The sequence below is a fragment of the Podarcis vaucheri genome, assembly GCF_965113315.1.
Source record: "Podarcis vaucheri genome assembly, contig: SUPER_10_unloc_1, whole genome shotgun sequence".
Lineage (NCBI taxonomy): Eukaryota > Metazoa > Chordata > Lepidosauria > Squamata > Lacertidae > Podarcis > Podarcis vaucheri.
In genome coordinates this window covers 2,240,672-2,260,437 of record NW_028118809.1, presented here as the reverse complement: position 1 = coordinate 2,260,437, position 19,766 = coordinate 2,240,672, and the positions used below count along the sequence as shown (strand labels likewise).

Sequence of the window (19,766 nt, the reverse complement as noted above, 5' to 3'; positions counted from 1 at the left end):
ACTTAGAACTAAAATGTTAGTTAGTAAACTTGAGCTCTAATTGTTTCCAGTTAAGTTGGTGATCTGACTGCTCATCAAAAACGTGCTGTATTTCAGCCTGGAGACCTACCCCCCTTTAGGCATGTTTCAGGGTCCTGGACTGACCCGAAGGCTTATTCTCTGGGCTCTAGGGATAGAAGCTGCCCTTGAAGCTAAACAGCTTCATTGGCCTGGAGCTATGAGATCTCAGGGGGAGAGGCATAGGCCTTCCTACCAACTTTCATGCTGTGGCCTGAGATTGGGATGCCATCTGGACATCCATGACTCTGGTTCCTTTAGTCTTTTAGCTTCGCATATAACAAAACCGACATATACCCACAGTCTGCTTTCCAAATGTTTACGGTAGCACACACACTTTATTTACATGAGTGCATTTTCTACAAATTAATCTCTAACACACCAACTGCACTTGAACACTCAGCTCTGTGTATATCATCTTTTCCCAGGATTCTCCGAGTAATAAGTTACTCTATGCAAAAGAGATCTCGACGTATAAGAAGATGGTGGAAGAGTAAGTAAAGAATTATTGTACCAGGGCTTTTGTCACCGGGAAAACAATTCCATTTCATCATCATTTCAGAATATGTTCATTAAAAAATATTTCATGTATTAAACCGACAGGGTGGAAAATGAAGTGGTAAACATAGTGGTAACATCTCATTGGACAAAGGAGGAATGTAGGTTCTGTCAATAACCTTCACAATGGCCTTTTCCAGCCTGGTTTCTATGAACGATTGCAGGTTCGATCCCTATACGGGACCAGCTACATATTCCTGCAATGCAGGGAGTTGGACTAGATGATCCTTAGGGTCCCTTCCAACCTGATCCTATGTGACTACAACTCTCATCATCCATGCTGGTTGGGACAGATGGGACTTGCAGTCCAAAACATCTGGAGGGAAGATTGCTATATAGTGAGAGTTCCAAGAGGAGTAAGTCTAAGGGCAAAGACAGGCATAGAATTCACACATTCCCTGCATTTCCCCCCAGCAAAGTTAAGAATGTACGTAGAAAATGGTACACTGGAAATAAAAATCTGCTTGAATTTTTCAAGACACATCTGTGAAATGATGCACAAAATCCAGTTCACCCTAGATTAATCAAATGGCTCCACACACTCTTATTGGGCTTGATAACCACCCATTATTGCCTGCTATCCAGATGTGAAATCAAATATTGCAACAGCTTTATATGTAGTTTCAAAACAGGTATCTGTTTAATCAGACTGAACGAAATTAGGCATAAATGTGTCAGGCTTTCTCCAAGTTAATGAACATGTTAAATGATTTTTAAACCTTTGAATCTGGGGTTAATTTCGTGGCTTTTGATCTTTAATTTTTCAGACTAGTCTCCCCCCCCCTCCCTTTCCAAATGTGGTTTTTATAATGTCCTATCCAGTGAACTGCATTACAGAAGTTGAAGAAAGAATGTTGAGAAGTATTTCACAAGTGCCAAATGTCCTGTAGCACCTTAAAGGATTAACAACTTTTTTGTGGCATGACTTTTCAAAGGCTAGAGTATAGGTCTCTGGTGACATTTTTCAAGCTTGATTATTGGAGCTGTCTGTTATACTTCAGCTTGCAAAAGCTATATACTTTGGTGTATTTTAAAATTCAGTATTAATGATGAAAGCAGATTTGGGGGATGGGTGTTTGCAAGATCCTTCATTTAGAAGTCTGTTAAAAAGGGAGATGAAAATATACACTCGATTCCAGTTGTAACACTTCCTAAATTCCAACTATTTCTGACTATAAAGTTTAATTCCTCGCCCAATACGTCTAACACTGCAATGTTATGCACAGCTACATGGGACTAAATTCCATTTAATTCAGTAGAAGCATTTGTGGGATCAGACTGTAAGAAACACTGAACATTTGCTTGGCTATGCTTCTTTTGCCAGCCTTGGCAGTTCTCAAAAATGAGGCGGGTAATCCCCATAGTTCAGTATACTTGTCGAACATGACAGAATTTGGGCAGCAGTGCAGAAGCAACCATGTTTATTGAGGCGCTACCTAATCTGTTCAAATGCCCACAGAAAGTTTTGCTGGTTTGTGCTAAGTTATGCAGTGTGTTCTTCCTTTCGCTCATGGGTTGTTGAAATCAATGGTAGCAGCGCTTTGATGGATTAAGCCAATTGTGTGTATAAGCAAAGAAGAAACAAGAGATGCAGATCAGATCATTTCATAAGGAAATTTGCAATTTCTTGAGCACCTCTGTTGTAGTTGTAGATGTTGTAGTTACCGTATTTTTCGCCCTATAAGACGCACTTTTTCCCCTCCAAAAATGAAGGGGAAATGTGTGTGCGTCTTATGGGGCGGATGCAGACTCCTTGGCTTCAGCGATAGCAACGCAAAGCCTCCGAAGCCTGCGCTCCGGAGGCTTCGTGTTGCTTCCGCTGAAGCCAGGAGAGTCTGCTCTTTGAGGCTGGCGGTGGGTGAAAGCAGCGCTTCCCCCATCACATGGGGGGCAGCGGGAAGGCGTGCGACGCCTTGCCGCTATTCTCCAACCCGGCTTCGAGGCTGGCAGTGGGGAAAGCAGCGCTTCCCTCATCGGCAGCCCCAGAGGATGGGGGGGCAGCAGGAAGGTGCGTGACACCTTCCCGCTACTCTCCAACCCTCCTTTGGGCTTTTGGGGGAGATGGGGGAATTCCCTCACCTCCCGCAAAAGCAGGCAAAAGCCGTGCGCTCTTTAAAGGGGCTCCGCGGCTTTTCTAGGAGGTGGGGGAATTCCCCCAGCTCCTAGAAAAGCCCACAGGAGCCGCGCACCCTTTAAAGAGCGCACCGCTCTTGGGGGCTTTTCCCCGAGGAGGGAGAAGGGACTGGCCGCTTCAGTCCCTTCTCCCTCCTGGTCGAAAAGCCCGCAGGAGTCACGTGGGGCTCCTGTGGGCTTTTGCGGGAGGTGGGGGAATTCCGCCACCTCCCGCAAAAGCAGGGAGAAGGTCTTGGAGTAGCGCACAGGCTGCGTATTTTTTTCCCTGATTCCCCCCCCCCCTGAAAACTAGGTGCGTCCTATGGGCCGGTGCGTCCTATAGGGCGAAAAATACGGTATTAGAAAAATAAAATTACTACGAAGCATAAATGCATTTTTAAAATGATGAACTGCATCAACTAAAAATTGTTGTTTTGGTTGATTTTTTTTCTAGTTATTACAAAGGTATTCGCCAAATGGTACAAGTGAGTGACCAGGACATGAATACACATTTAGCAGAGATTTCCAGGGTAAGTATCAAATTGGAATTCTTACTTTGGGAATACAGTGGAACCTCGTGTTATGGATGGGATCCGTTCCGGAGGCCCATCCGTAACATGGAACTGACGCAAGCTGAAGCGCTGCGTCTGCGCACATGCGCGGCTTGATTTAGCGCTTCTGCGTGAGCGGGGAGACCCGGAAGTAACCCATTCTGCTACTTCCGGGTTGCTGCAGGATGCAGCTCGAAAACACCTAACCTGAAGCAGACGCAACATGAGGTATGACTGTAGAGGCATGAAGCTCTGGCATTTGTCATTTTGTGCTCACGTCCAATTAGAACTTCTGCCTGTCCAGTGGAATCTTTTGAATTATTTTCCCCCATACAATTATGATATATTGCGTTGCTTGTGAATTATTGATTTTAAAGGATGCTCAAGCATTCTTTTAAGGTGATTCCCTCCCCCCCCCCCATGTCAACAAAAGCGATAGGATTTCTAATAGCTTAGTTGAATAAAACGGCACAGAGGAAAAAAGGCTCATGGGGAAAGAAGCCACAGCCATAGTTTCAAATTGGCTTCATTCAGGGAATTTACATGTGGCACGTCCTCAAGATTAATTTAAAATTTAGTTTGTGTGGATGAAACTCACAAGGGACTTGTCTAAATGTCTTCTCATGTTTTTTATTGGTTTGGATGGCCTTAACAGGGCATCAGCCATATTTACAGGGGGATAGGGCTATTCATCATGATGGCACTATGCCTCTAAATTCCAGCTGCTGGTGACTATCAGCAGGGAGAAGGCTATTGTCCTCACCACTTGCTTGTGGGCTTTCCAAATGTTGGCCACTAGATGTTGGTGGACTTGATTCTACAGTACAGTGGTGCCCCGCAAGACGAATGCCTCGCGAGACGAAAAACTCGCAAAACGAAAGGTTTTTTCGTTTTTGAGTTGCCTCGCAAGACGAATTTCCCTATGGGCTTGCTTCGCAAAATGAAGCTTGCCCCGCAAGCTCCGGGGACAGCGCTTCTTCCCGTTGTCCCCAGACCTCTTTTGAAGCAAGGGGCGGCAGGGAGAAGCGATCTTCTCCCCGCAGCCCCTTGCTTCAAAAGAGGGGACAGAGCGGCACGTCCCCTCTGTCCCCAGACGGTCTCCATAGGAACGCATTGATTGATTTTCAATGCATTCCTATGGGAAACCGTGCTTCGCAAGACGAAAAACTCGCAAGAAGAAAAAACTTGCGGAACGAATTAAATTCGTCTTGCGAGGCACCACTGTACTTAACCAGATGAAGTTGGTGTTCTTTGGATCATTTGCACGCATGACCTCTGTAAGCATCTGGAGTCAACCTGTTCCAGACTAAGGCTACTGCTTACCCCTTTCTATGATGAGGAAAGCAGCATGGTTGGCTGTAACAAATCCAGCAGGAGACCTTAACGGGGGTGGGGGTGGGGGGGTTGTTCCTGAAAATTGTCAGTTTCACTTCCTCACCGAGCCAGACAGCTATTAAAAGATTTGCGTACCAGTGCTGGGATATGGAAAAGGGATTTACATCGTGTCTGGTGCTCCTATATATATTTCATTGGAGTTCTTATGCAGCCAGGACGGTGCCCTGACGCATTCCTTTTTCTTCTTGTTTTGTTTAATAGGCACACACAGACTCATTAAATACCCTTGTGGCTTTACACCAGCTCTACCAGTATACTAACAAATACTATGATGAGGTAAGTTTCCACTGTCAGAATGGCTTTATTATGATGTAAAAGGGCCACCGCAGCAAGGAAAAAGAGCCAACAGGCTAATAGACTTTGGGCTCATGATTTCCTAGCTTACCTGGTGCTTGGCTTTTACAGGCGCTGTATTTCTGATACGTGGGGGTTGGAGGGGCAGGTTGGTGCTGACATCTTTGGAGTTTGCTTAGAAGAATCCAAAATACTGGTGGTGCTGATAACAAATGTTAGCCAAATTAGTGAGGTAGGAGAGCTGGATGGGAAATCACATCTGGCAACCAATAGTACTTGGGTAAAGGTACTCCTGACCGTTAGGTCCAGTCACGGACGACTCTGGGGTTGCATGCTCATCTTGCTCTATAGGCCGAGGCAGCCGGCGTTTGTCCACAGACAGCTTCTGGGTCTTGACTAAGCCACTTCTGGCGAACCAGAGCAGCACACGGAAACACTGTTTACCTTGCCACCGGAGCGGTACCTATTTATCTACTTGCATTTTGATGTGCTTTCGAACTGCTAGGTTGGCAGGAGCTGGGACCGAGCAACGGGAGCTCACCGCCAACCTTCCAATCGGCAAGCTCTAGGTTCTGTGGTTTAGACCACAGTGCCACCCGCGTCCCTTTCAGTACTTGGGTAGATGAGTCTAAAAAGCCCGGGGCACAATTTTTCACAGCCCTCTGGTGGCTCATTTACCAGAAGTAATGTACTTGGCATTATCTCTGGAAGTCTGTACCCAATTCTAACCCAACTAGGCCTCCTCCTAGAGCAAAATATACATAGGAGGCTTAGTTTGGTCAGAATTGAGTATACACTTCCAGAGATAATACTAAATGCATTACTTCTGGAAATGAGCCACCATAGTTGTTAGAGGTCCATGAAACTTAGTGTCCCAGGCTTTTTAGACTCTTCTACCCATCTGAAACCAGAGGGGTCCATTGGTTGCCAGATGTGAAATATATTGCCATTATTTTCACGTCTCCCACCCCACTACTAAGGCTCGGCGATGTTGAAAACTCAACATCACCGAGCTTTACCACCAGCCAAACATCGTGGTTTGGTGATAAACTGTGATGTTGAAAGAAGCTGCATCGGCCCCAGCCTGCGGCTGAGCTGGGGAGGGCCGGAAAGGCTCGTGCCCCCCAACTTAGCAAGCCGGTGTCCGTGCAGCTCGTGCGTGAGCAACAGAGACCTGGGGCTCCTTGTGAGGGGAGGGCGAGAGGGCTGCTCTGCCTCAGCTGAGCCAGCCCCGAGGTCCCTGCTGGTTGCGCACAAGCGACAGGGTCCTTTGCGAGGCTCCCTCCACCACTGTTGGCATGGGGAGTGAGCGAGCTTATTCTCCTCCCCGCCCCCTTGAAGACAGACCACACTGCGCTAGCCAAATGCATGGAGCCTGTCGGGTTCCATGCATTTGACTGTCTTTGCCCGTGCAGGCCCGTCGCCTCTTTCCTCCTGGAGTGAACGACCCCAGGAGGAAAGAGGCATCCTTCTGCCGGCTTGTGTGAACCAGAGGCAAGGTGGGGGTTCCTTTAAACTTCTCCATTGAGGGGCATGCAGCCACACCCACCTCAATGGAAAAGTGTGATGGAGCGGGGCTGGGGAGTGGGAGCCCTTTAACAGAAGCACCACCCTGCCGCTAGCTCGTGGGGTCTGGGGCTTTGCAAAACTGCTTGGCTGAGGCAAGGGCCATGGCACACTCCTCAGCCAAGCAGTTTAAAGAAGCGGGAGGGAGGAACAAGCTGTATCACGCCTTGTCTATGCAATTTCCTTCTCCCTCCGCTCTGGTAAGAGAGCAGAGCGTGGGTTTACCAGTGGCATATCGCTGGTGAAACCGCGGCCACTCCCTCTGCCTCCAGCTCCCGGCTGCAGTTTGTTTCTCCCTCAGCGTGCTGGGCACTGGAGGCAGAGGGACTCAGGAGTGGCTGCGGTTTCACCAGCGATATACCACTGAGTGAAGCTGTCATCGCTGCCTGGCCCGCATACCGGTCCCTGGACAATATATTGATAAATCACCCAGGCCTACCCACAACTACTGTATTTTTCGCTCTATAAGACGCTCTTTTTCCCTCCTAAAAAGTAAGGGGGGATGTGTGTGCGTCTTAGGGAGCGAATGCAGGCTGTGCAGCGATCCCTCTTGCTGTTCTGACTTTGCTTCATTGGAGAGGCGCTGCGCAGCTTTCCCTCTCTGCGCAGTGCCCCTTCAGTGAAGCGGTAGGAGAAACTGAGTCCCTTCCATTTCTCCTCCTGCTTTGCTGAAGAGGCGCTGTGCAGAGAGGGAGAGAATTTTTTTTCTTGTTCTCCTCTAAAACTAGGTGCGTCTTATGGTCAAGTGCATCTTATAGAGCGAAAAATACGGTATTTATCTCTTGAAAGATCTTGGGCAGGGGTCAGCAACCTTTTTCAGCTGTGGGCCACTCCACCGTCCCTCAGACCATGTGGTGGGCCGGACTATATTTTGAAGGAGGGGAAATGAATGAATTCCTATGCCCCACAAATAACCCAGAGATGCATTTTAAATAAAAGGACACATTCTACTCATGTAAAAATACATTGATTCCTTGACCGTCTGTGGGCAGGATTGAGAAGGCGAATGGGCCGCTTCCGGGCCTTAGGTTACCCACCCCTGATCTCGGGACTATTAGTCAAAGGGAGAGAAGCTGGCTTACTGTGCTGAGCTTCATACTGGGCGCCATGATGTTGCAACCGTTGGCTACACCTGTAGCAGCCTTCAGAGCCTCTTTAAAGAGCTTGTCCACTTTCACGATAGTTGTCGCTTCCTCTTCTGCCAAGAAAATATAGGCAGGGGCACACCTGTCAGTGAAACAACAAAATCAATTGTCAGTAGGACAAACTAGCTACCATCAGACAACAAAAGTTCAGTATCCACAAGTTATGGAGCATTCCTTATTTCTGCCACGCTTTTTAAAAATTTATTGGCTAGTAATGGTGCTCATCTTTGAATACAGTGGCACCTCTGGTTGCAAACGGGATCCGTTCCAGAGCCCCGTTCGCAACATGAGCAGAACGCAACCTACGTCTGCGTGTTCGCAGGTCGAAATTTGCTGCTTCTGCGCATGATGTCATTTTGAGTGTCTGCGCATGCGCGAGCGGCGAAACCTAGAAGTAACCGTTTCCAGTACTTCCAGTACTTGCGGGACGCAACCTGAAAAGATTTAACCTGAAGCAAAAGTAACAAGAGGTATGACTATAGGTAATTAGAGACAGACAAGGGTTTGCATTACACAAGGCATTCTTAAAAAAAAAAAAAGGGGAAATGGCTTGGTTCACTTCCCAACCAATCTGAATGAACCCCCCCCCCATCACACACACACAATCTGCCCTTGTGTCAACAATCAAGAGTTGCTTGCATTTAGATGGTAGCTTCAGGCAGCCAGGACAGAGCTCTCCTGGCAGTGGGAAGCATTTGAGGGTTATGCAGGCTGCCAGGCAAAGTACCCACCACCCACAGAGGAGATGACTCTGCAATGGCAGGCCTTCCCCCTCTCTAGTCATTTTTGCCTCTTTAATCTCTCCGCTATTCTGTCTTAGTAAAGCAACGTGGCTTCTGATCTACACTTTGAAATAATACCCTTCAAAATCCATGAGATTTTCTTCCGCGTAATATATAGCTGAACAGGCCTATGGCTGTGAAAACTAAAACTGAAGCTGTGTGTCTTGCCTGAATCCTGATTTTTCTTCTTCTTCTTCTTCTAGATCATAAATGCACTGGAAGAGGACCCAGCTGCTCAAAAAATGCAGCTTGCTTTTCGATTACAACAGATAGCAGCTGCTTTAGAGAATAAAGTAACTGACCTTTAATTTGAAAGCTGCAATAAAGAAGACTGATCTGGATGTGTAAATTCATTCTTCCTAATAAGGAAATAGTGTTCTATTTTTTAATGTGTAATTACAACTTTAAATGAAAAACAAAAGATTTTGGTTTTTTTATAGCAAAGCTGTAATGTAAAGAGTTTTTACTGTAAATTATGCTTCTAATTAAAATCCTGTGTTGTGTGTAAATGAATTTTCAGTGGGAAATGAGGGAAGTCCTCTGGGGTGGGGGAGGGTAAAGTTATAGCTCATTTAATCAAATAGTACAATCTTGAAGCATCAGCATTTTTAGAATTCATTACGCTAGTTAAATTCACTACCTATAGCATTCTTTATACTTTTTAAGCAATATGTGTACTAGAAAAGTAATAGCATATTGGAAAAATAAATGCAATATCCCTCTTTTAATTTCAGTAATTGGAAATAGATTTTCTTCTTATTCTTTTTTTAAAAAAAATAAATAAATCCAGTTGTCCTGTGTTCTGCTCATAATGAGTAGAACGAAAGCCACATTTGCTATGACTTTTTTCTGTTTAAGACATTGCAGTGGGTTTGGTACTATACATCTTTACATATCTGAAAACCAAGTGCTAAAAACAGTGGTTGTGACTGTTTCCCTCCTACTCACTTTGCCAGGGTCAAAGTGGACAATACTGTAGATTATTTGGGATGGACTGATCCTTTAACTAGGAAGGTGCATGTATGTCCCCCTAAGAGCATAAATCTTAACCATGATGTATGAGTACTTTTGCATGGTATTCAGTGTGCAGAGCATGCAAGGTACCCAATGTCCTCAGAGCGCCAAGATTACCAGGTACTTCCAAATAACTAGTGCACCGCTGGCAAAGCAACAGCTGGGAATGAACAGTGGTTTTGTCTAGGTTTCAGCAAAGTGATTGTTCGCACTTGCTGACACTGTTGCTGCCACATGAATTCTGAATCACACACTGAGGGAAAATACCCTGGGAAGAGCGTGTGTTCAGCCAAAGCAAAGCCGGTTTTTGGCTGCATAGAAGTGCAATTTTATGCTTTTGTTGTGGGGGAAGCAAGAGAATGGTAACATATCATGATTATCCAAGACCCAGAAACATCTGGATCTGGCAAGTTTGTAGACTTCCCTACAGAGTTGCAAGACTATCTCTTCTCATCCCTGATGGAAAGTACCGGTGGCAAATTATAATTTGATTCAGAAATCGTGGCAAATAAAATTGGCCTTTTCTTTTCTTTTTTAAATGATAGTTTTATTACATATGCTAATGTGCCTTACTTGTACTAATTATATGGATCTGAATGGTTTTGTAAAGAGAATCGTATCAAAAATATTTATGTGTGGTTTGATGACATTTTTGTGAGAAAATTGACCAGCAGAATGCCTGTAATTAGCTTATTGCCAATAGTGTGCTGTTTGACATGATTCAAATATGTATATCTTTTGTTGGAATGGTTCATAGGATTTTTTAAAAACAAATCTTCACACTATCCAAGGGAGATTGTTATTTGGTTTTTGTCTGTGTGTGTTTTTAAAAGGGGGGGGGTTGGAATCTGTGTTGTTAATGTAAAATACTCATTGTAAGGAAATCCTGTGCCCCGTCTAATCTAAACACCACTTGAGCCTTGGAATGCTGCAATGGATGGAATAATCATCATTAACTTAGCTATGGAAATTAAAGTAACTCGTCAAAGATGTATTGTGTGTTTACAATATTAGTCAGCTTCCAGGCCATTTGATAAAGCTTGGTACGTTATCTTAAATTGCTATGTTGCACAAAAAAAAGCAAAGCAATCTTTGTTAGATTCATTTTTCACCATACTTCTGGGGCAGTTCATGTAGCACTGCCATCAAAACGCTCATTATCTTTTTGGTGTTGCTCTGGTGTTTTCTGTCCTGTGACACCTTAAACCTGCTTGGCTCCTAACACAGTAACAGACTTTCAGTTTGCTACCTCTCTCCCTGTACTGGAGTTATCCAAATTTGTTGCCTTCATGTTCATCGTCAGATGTATCGGTAAGTCTCTTCCTGATTTCTTTGGAGCAAGCCACTAGCAATGTGATTCTCATGGCTACTGTGGAAGTCAGCCGTGAATTCCGATAGAAGTTAAAAAAAGGGAGGCAGTAACAGGGTGTCACTTTTCATATCTTTCCTTTTATGTTAAACATTTGCTTTCATCTATATGCGCTTCCTCAGCACACCTGGAATGTAAGGAACTCTGAATAGTTTTACCTAAGAATTCTGTGTCAAATTATGCCTCTATACTTGCCTTCTGTCTGATCAGCAAAGGTATCCAAACTTGCTAATCTGTTTTATCTTGTCATTATTTGTAAATCCTGTGAATTGTAAATCAAATACAATCTTTTTTCCACAAAGTGTAATATCTGAATTGTCTAAGTATGTTCTTCAGACATTTTAAGACTGAACTGAGTGGACCTGGGAGTACAGTGTATCGTGGGTTTGTTTTTTTCCAGAAGTCTTCCCCTTTTGTTTAAAAGTTAAAGGGTAGCTATATGTTTATTCTACTTGGTTCCAGTTATATTGCTGTGCACTGTTACCTGCTTTGAGGACATTAGTTGCTTTTAAAAAGTAGAATAAAATTGTAAAGAAATAAGTAAATTTAGGGGACTGCCCAAGACAGGTAACATCTGGCCAACTCTTTGGGAAATCACTCTTATTCATTTGTAAAGCAAACAGTCACCACCATCATTTTGTCTATTTGCCACTACTCCACAATGGTGCACAAAGCGGTTCACAGCATATCAAATGAATAATAATAAATGCAAAAATTAAAAAAGTAGTAAGGACAGATAATCAGAATGTCAATAAATAAATAAACCCATATAAAAACAATGCAAACACAGTGGTACCTCGGGTTAAGTACTTAATTCGTTCCGGGGGTTCGGTCTTAACCTGAAACTGTTTTTAAGCTGAAGCACCACTTTAGCTAGTGGGGCCTCCTGCTGCTGCCGCACCACCGGAGCACGATTTCTGTTCTCATCCTGAAGCAAAGTTATTAACCCGAGGTACTATTTCTGGGTTAGTGGAGTCTGTAACCCGAAGTGTATGTAACCTGAAGCATATGTAACCTGAGGTACCACTGTAAGCTAACCTGCCTTAACAGCTTAAAAATCAACAGAAGAGAGAAGAATATCCAAACGAGGAAATAAAATGGCAACATAAAACATTTGGGGATTGTCACTACAGTTGTACCTTGGAAGTCGAACGGAATCTGTTCCGGAAGTCTGTTTGACTTTCAAAACATTCAGAAACCAAGGTGCGGCTTCTGGTTGGCTGCAGGAAGCTCCTGCAGCCAATCAGAAACTGCGGAAGGCCCGTCGGATGTTCGGGTTCTAAAGAACATTCGCAAACCCCAACACTCACTTCTGGGTTTGCAGCACTCGGGAGCCAAAACGTCCGAGTACCAAGGCATTTGGGATCCAAGATACGACTGTATTCCCAAAGGAAGCTCATCACAATTAACTTTCCTACATTGTATGGTGGCCTGATCTCCCAGCTTACACCAGGGTCTCCTATCTCAATCACTTCCCAATCTCTCGCCTGGGGAGGTCAAAATAGCTAGTCCTCCTTCAAGCTCCACATACCTTCACAGTTCAGAAGCTACAGAAGATCTGAATAGATTAGAATGGGACCCCTTTATTATACATAAATCATTGCTGCTCCACAGAGAAAAACAGTGTATTTATTGACTGCAAGCCCCCTTTGCAATAATAGCAGGAGACCAGTGAAGGACAAACAGCCTGACAAAAGCAAGCAACGGACTGATCATGCTCAAGCACATTCCAGAAGTAACATGAATCTTATAATCCTGATGCTCCTTAGGTGTACATTAGATTAGGGTTACCAGATGTCCCTGTTTCCCGGGGACAGTCCCAGGATTTGCGAATAAGTCCCCGGACAAATTCCATCCCTGGAATGTCCCTGGATTTCATCTAATGTCCCCGGGAAACACAGCGGCAGCAGTCTCAGCAGCCCGGAGCAGTTGGCTCTGGCTGGCTTCAGGAGCTGCTCAGACGTCCCCATATGATGGTTGTGCAGGGGCTCTAAGACCTGCCTCCACCTTCCCTAACCCCACAGCAAAGCTGTAAAGGGAAGCTTCATGCTGCCTATCAGAGCTTGTGTGCAAGCAGGAGGGGCAGGGATCTCTGAGATAGGCAACGGGAAGCCTCCCTTCCCAGCTGAGGGATCCCTGACCCCTCCTGCTTGCACGCAAGTAGGAATGGAATTGGGGCTGCTCTGATGGGAAGGGAGGCACCGCACTGCCCAAGCCTCACCGCTGCCTCTGCTCTTGGCCCTCCTTCTCCGCCTTCCATGCCTGACCCACCGCACACCACTTCCCCACCACCACCACCGAAGAACCAACAACTCAGGGGCTGCCCAGGCTCATGGAGAAAGGAGACAGAAGTCTCGAAGGAAGGGGAAACATGGCAGTTGAGGTCAAGGCAGCGGCCGCCCCTCTGCCACTGCTGAAGCATCAACGTCCCGAATGGGCAGTAATTAATTAATTGATTCCTGAAAACCAGTTACCGGTAACTGATGCAGCCGTGAGATTAGCATGGGGGGAGGCGGAGAGAGAGCTCAGCTTCACAGAGGTAGCAGCAAGGAAAGATCCAGAAAGTCCAGTAGAAAGGAGAATTATTAGTCTGTCTGAAATCCCAGTTCTAGATTTGGGGCTTTAGTACAAATAGCTGAAAATTCATATTAGGACCCTGCCTATACAGTGGTGCCTCGCAAGACGAAAAGAATCCGTTCTGTGATTCTCTTCGTCTAGTGGTTTTTTTGTCTTGCGAAGCAAGCCCATTGACGGATTAGCGCTATTAGCGGCTTTTAGTGGCTTATCAGCTTATCGGATCAGCTGATAAGCGGCTTAGTAGCTTAGAAAAAGGGGGGAGGAAAAAAACCCCGCAGGAACTCGCAAGACATTTTCGTCTTTCGAAGCAAGCCCATAGGAGATTCGTTTTGTGAAGCACCTCCAAAACGGAAAACTCTTTCGTCTAGCGAGTTTTCCGTCTTGCAAGGCATTCGTCTTGCGGGGCACCACTGTATTAGGCCAGCTGAAATGCCCCCAAATAGTGTGCAAGCTTTTGAGTTCTTCAGAACTCTTAAATCAGATAGTAAAGGTAAAAAAAGGACCCCTGGATGGTTAAGTCCATCAAAGGCGACTATGGGGTTGCAGCGCTCGCTATCAGGCCGAGGGAGCCAGCATTTGTCCACAGACAGCTTTCTGGGTCATGCAGCCAGCATGACTAAACTGCTTCTGGCACAACGGAAACACCATGATGGAAACTAGAGCGCACAGAAATGCCGTTTACCTTCCTGCCGCAGTGGTACCTATTTATCTGATTGCACTGGTGTGCTTCCAAACTACTAGGTTGGCAGGAGCAGGGACCGAGCAATGGGAGCTCACCCTGTTGTACAGATTCGAACCACTGACCTTCTAATCGGCAAGCCCAAGAGGCTCAGTGGTTTAGACCACAGCGCCACCCATGTCCCTAAATCAAAACAAAGTAAGGACAGGGTGTTGGTAGGAGGCAAATGAGGAAGGGTGGGAGAAGACTGAGAAACTAGGTAGGCTTTTATATGAATGTGAGTTGGAATTTATTGATATGAACAATGCATTCAGTACACTGCCTCAAGTTTACTGTCTTTACCAATTTGAAAAAAGAAACAAGAATAAATAACAGCATTCACTTGGTTTTTTGGTGCCCTTAATTTCCGTCTGTCCCTCCTAAAGGTAAATGACAATCAATAATTCAAAAATAAGAGCAATTGGAACTTGCAATCCTCTGAAATAAGGATGCTGCTAAGTTTGACCTGTACAGTGATCTTGAATGAGAGGGCAACTATATTCCCAAATGAGAGGAATGTGTGTCAGTTGCTGTCCTGCCTACGCATAGCCAGGCACTGCTGACTTCAAAATGGCCAATCTTAAAGGGGAAAGAGGGGGTGGGGTGGAAAGCCCAGTAGCGCTTAACAGAATTAAATGGCTCAGCTAACATCTTTCTATACAATCTGTGGGAGAAATTGCTTTTTGAATCAGAAGTTTTTCTTTAAAGAAAATAAACCTCAAAAGTACTTATCGGAAGAAGGAGAGAGTTGAATCGTTGGTTAGGCAAGAGTACGGTAATAGTTCCTTTTCTAAAAAGCTTTATATGGCTTGGTTTTGATGAGGGGAGGGCAATACCTCCAAGCCACACGCTGCGCTTCCAAAATCCCCTTTTCGCTCTTCTAATTCCGAACAATGTTTTGGTCTAATTTAATTCTTCTCGAAATTGAATGTTGAGCAAAATGGTTCTCTTCCCCCCCTCCCTTTCCCTTTCCCCCCTTCTTTCTTTTCAAATCTAGTGTGTAACAAGAAAGAAGTGAAAGAGGGAGAAAAGTGTTCCTTTGATACTCTTAATCTTTTCTCTCCTGTGGCTTGGCCTTATTCAGCACAAGATCACACTTGCGGCGGTTATGTGGCCTGAGTGCCAGTCCCTGGGATATTAAAAAATATGTGTTTTCCTGCAGCTGCGTCTAGGCTTGTGGTGGCCGCAGCGGCATTGCCAGTTGCAAAGCTGCCTCGAGGGTCTTTCTTGGAATCTCATTGTAAATAGGTCTTGGCCGGTTCTCTTGCTCCTCTCCTGCTGTTAGATTGTGCTCTGATTTGCACCTTTATGAATCTGGAGCACCTGCTGTACAAAGAAGCATTCTCTTCCTGAATCAAAGCTGATGTGTGTAGCCTGATGCCAGAGAAAAGAGGCAATTTTGACCTTTATGGGCAATAATAATAATATACCGGGGCGGGAGGGGAGGGTGTTAGTAAAGCAGCACTAGCAGAAATATATGTCAGCGGTGCAATAGACTATCCTCACACAACCCAGAAGGGGGGAAGTAGCCTTGGTGCCAGGGCAGGCGGGCAGCAATTGTGTGAGTGTTAAAGGGAATGGAAGCTGAGCGATTAAAGTGCATAAGTGCATTGCAATTGGTCATTGTGCACATTCCCCAGGCCTCATGGAGAATGCACACATACATGAAGAGGGAATTGCATGTTTCCTGGAGAATGTGCATATCTTGATTGAACTTTTGTGTGTTCTCCTGCCGTGATGCATAATTCCCATCGTGATTTGGGATCTGTGCATATTTCAACTGCATTGCATTATGCACAATCTGCAGCAGGTCTTGGGGAATGTCTATATTTCAGGGAAATGTTGTACATTCTCCAGCCATTATGCACAATCCCCAGTGGGCTTTGGGGGGGTGCATATCTCAACTGCATTTTGTACATGTATTTTATACATTGCCATTCTTTGATAATCTCCAAGAAACCTCCTTTTTTTTCTTCCACAAATTCAGGAGTAGGTATAATCTGTGTTCCCCCTAGGTTGCTTCTGGCTCCCTGCCTAATCTTACATGACTAACAACATACCAACCAGCTGAGCAACAGGAAGAAAGTGTGAAGATCTGTTTTTTCCCCCTTCAGTCCAGTTCCTCTAGCCCCACACCCACTGCTGGCAGAATACTTCCATAAGAATTCAACTGTTGGTGGAAAAAATGCTGCCCACTCCTGCTGTCATTGCTGCAGTATTCTGAAGGCTCTAGAAATGAATGTTTTCAGGAAACACAAGCAATTTATGTAGCCAAAAGCCTGGGCAGAGAACATCAGTGGATGGCACAGTTAAGAGCAACCTTGTCCCTATCCTGAAGATCCTATTGTTTTCCCACAAGTCTGTCTAAATGTGCTTAAGCAAAGGGATGGGGGTGGTGCTGTGGTCTAAACCACTGAGCCTCTTGGGCTTGCCAACTGGAAGGTCAGCAGTTTGAATCCCCACAACGGGGTGAGCTCCTGTTGCTCTGTCCCAGCTCCTGCCAACCTAGCAGTTTGAAAGCACGCCAGTGCAAGTAAATAAATAGGTACCACTGCGGCAGGAAGGTAAACGGAATTTCTGTGCACTCTAGTTTCCATCATGGTGTTTCCATTGTGCCAGAAGCAGTTTAGTCATGCTGGCCGCATGACCCGGAAAGCTGTCTGTGGACAAATGCTGGCTCCCTCGGCCTGATAGCGAGCACTGGAACCCCATAGTCGCCTTTGAATGGACTTAACTATTTGGGGGCATTTCAGCTGGCCTAATATAGGCAGGGTCCTAATATGAATTTTCAGCTATTTGTACTAAAGCCCCAAATCTAGAACTGGGATTTCAGACAAACTAATAAGGATTCTCCATGGTGTCCCGTTGTGCCAGAAGCGGTTTAGTCCTGCTGGCCACATGACCCTGAAAGTTGTCTGTGGACAAACACCAGCTCCCTCAGCCTGAAAGCGAGATGAGCGCCACAACCCCATAGTCACCTTTGACTGGACTTAAATGTCCAGGGGGTCCTTTACCTTTACCGTTTTAAGCAAAGCCAATATTGTGAAAGTACAATGCCAGTGCAGGCAGAGTTAGTGCAGAGTTAGTGCAAAGCGCTATCCATCAGGACACCATAATCTAGTCTAGCAAGCCACTACAAAACAAGGGGTTTCAGTACACATGCACCCACCACTAGTGAGCAGGGCTTACAGCCCTGCATGAACTTGCAAAACAAGGAACTATAACAAAGAGATTTGAGCCTTGGTTTTTCTTTTGTCCCTGCTTTTGTTTCACTGTTGTCTCGTTGAGACAACTAATGGCTAGGTTATGAGGTCCTTGGACATCGATACCATAGGTTGCCCCTTAAAATTCTGCTTGGTTTTACGGTGGGGAAAAAAGGAGTAGGTCTGATTCTTTGGGATTGTACTTGTTTTCCCCTTTTCTTGGAATCCTGATTTTCATCACCAGCCTTTTGGCTTGCGCTTACAAAGGTCAGCAATCCTGCTTTGTTATACTTGGCAAATTGCGGGCTGTGGCTGAATCCCTCATTCTTTCCAGGGCTTTTATCTCAGTGTTACAGAAATGACTGCTTAATAGTGACAAGTGACTGTGTGCTTGCCCTCCTTTCTGCATTTAACAGAGAAGTGCATTAGCCTGTGATTTTTCTCTGTCTTTCATGAAGCCTCTGCTTTGTTCTATCAAGCAGATTAGCTGCAGCAGCATCCAGTAATTATGTAAGTGACACTGCAGCCTTTAACCAAGGTTGTGGCTTTATGGATGCAAAACAACAGTACCTTTGTAGGGCTGTGCACTGAACATGATGAGCATTTCTCATTTTCAAGTCCCATTGTAATGAATGGGGCATAGCAGGGTATGCATGTGCCTATTCATTTAAGTGGGAGACAGATTCACAAAGACTGTGATCTGTATGTGGAATGTGTCATATTTTAGAAGGGCCTCTTAAAGAGGGAGGCAAGCATGTTATGATTAGAAAGCTTGCAGCAGTTTGCCTTTTCGACCTTCTGCTCTATAGATTAAATTAGGGTGATGATGCAGAATCCAATTGCCTCCTGTTTATTGCTCTGTTTCTGTTTGTCTCATCACTGGCAGACAGAAAGGTGCTTTGATTATGCCTGCTTTAATTACTTCCTTTAACTATCAGGTTTTATAAAAGGCCAAAGCTCAATGGCAGAGCTTTGTACGCAAAAGGTTACTAGTTAAATCTTCAGCATCTCTGGACACAGATAGGAAATATTCCTGCCTCCAACACCATATTGCCACTCCCAGTCAGTGCCAAGCTAGACAGGCCAATGCCTGATGCAATATAAGGCAACTTCCTATATACTTATTGTTATGTACTGATGTTCTCACCCTGGGCCAGCAGGGGGATACTGTAGATAGTTATGCAAATGAAGGATCGAAAGTGACGTTCTGTGATTGGATAGTTTGTATGCAAATAAAGGATCGAAAAGTGACGTTCTGTGATTGGATAGTTTTAGAAAGTTGCAACAGTTACAATTGTTCTGGAGCTCTATATAAGCAGGCTGACTGAGCTCCTCAGTCAGTTCTGTTCCAGCTTACAAATAAAGAGCTGCTTTGGAAGAATCGCTGTGTCATCTGATATGTTCGCCCACAACTTAACTCTTATCATATGAATTCAATTTTCACTATTTAGATTTGGCATGGTCTCATATGCTCTGTCTCAAAAAGTAAGTTCATAAAGAAGTATGGGCAGCCTGTGCACTTTTTGAATTAGCCACTGCAGGACATTTTGTTATGGACCAAATTCAGAATTGTAAACTTAGATGCCAATTAGCAGAGTTTGTGTCAGACTCAGAGTTAAGCACCAGTTCAAATATTGATTGATTCAGCTGTACAATTACCAGATGCAATGGAGCAGAGGACCCTTCTATTATTAATAGTGGAGTCAGAAAAAGTGATGTCAGCAAGTAAGGTTTGTTAAGTTATGGGATTTGAGAACTTCCACACATAGCATCCCTGTGTAGATGCCATCAGGCTGACAACTGCTGCCTCTTTGCAGCTTTCAAATATCCTCAATTTAAAACACACACACACACACACACAAATCTTAATGGAATCACCATCATACAGACTGGCTGAGAAGTCCAAGAGATTGAGAAGGGGTAAGGACAAAGATCTAAGAACTAAGATCATGGCCACTGGGCCCATCACCTCCTGGCAAATAGAATGGGAAGAAATGGAGGCAGTGAGAGATTTTATTTTCTTGGGCTCCATGATCACTGCAGATGGTGACAGCAGTCACGAAATTAAAAGACGCCTGCTTCTTGGGGGAAAAGCAATGATAAACCTAGACAGCATCTTAAAAAGCAGAGACATCACCTTGCCAACAAAGGTCTGTATAGTTAAAGCTATGGTTTTCCCAATAGTGATGTATGGAAGTGAGAGCTGAACCATAAAGAAGGCTGATCGCCAAAGAATTCATGCTTTTGAATTATGGTGCTGGAGGAGACTCTTGAAAGTCCCATGGACTGCGAGAAGATCAAACCTATCCATTCTGAAGGAAATCAACCCTGAGTGCTCACTGGAAGGACAGATCGTGAAGCTGAGGTTCCAATACTTTGGCCACCTCTTGAGAGGAAAATACTCCCTGGAAAAGACCCTGATGTT

The 19,766-nt window shown here is 44.9% G+C and overlaps 1 protein-coding gene across 3 annotated transcripts in view; it reads left to right on the top strand.

Moving 5' to 3' along the window:
- PLXNB2 (plexin B2) overlaps positions 1–11,150 on the top strand; it is a 347,353-nt gene extending 336,203 nt beyond the window's left edge. For all 3 annotated transcript variants that reach the window (XM_082242442.1, XM_082242444.1, XM_082242443.1), the window contains exons 35-38: positions 486–550; positions 3,182–3,257; positions 4,875–4,949; positions 8,664–11,150. In XM_082242442.1, the coding sequence (XP_082098568.1) occupies positions 486–550; positions 3,182–3,257; positions 4,875–4,949; positions 8,664–8,768 (321 nt within the window). In that variant the 3' untranslated portion in view covers positions 8,769–11,150. The remainder of the gene's footprint in view (positions 1–485; positions 551–3,181; positions 3,258–4,874; positions 4,950–8,663) is intronic.
- The last annotated feature ends 8,616 nt before the right edge of the window (positions 11,151–19,766 follow it).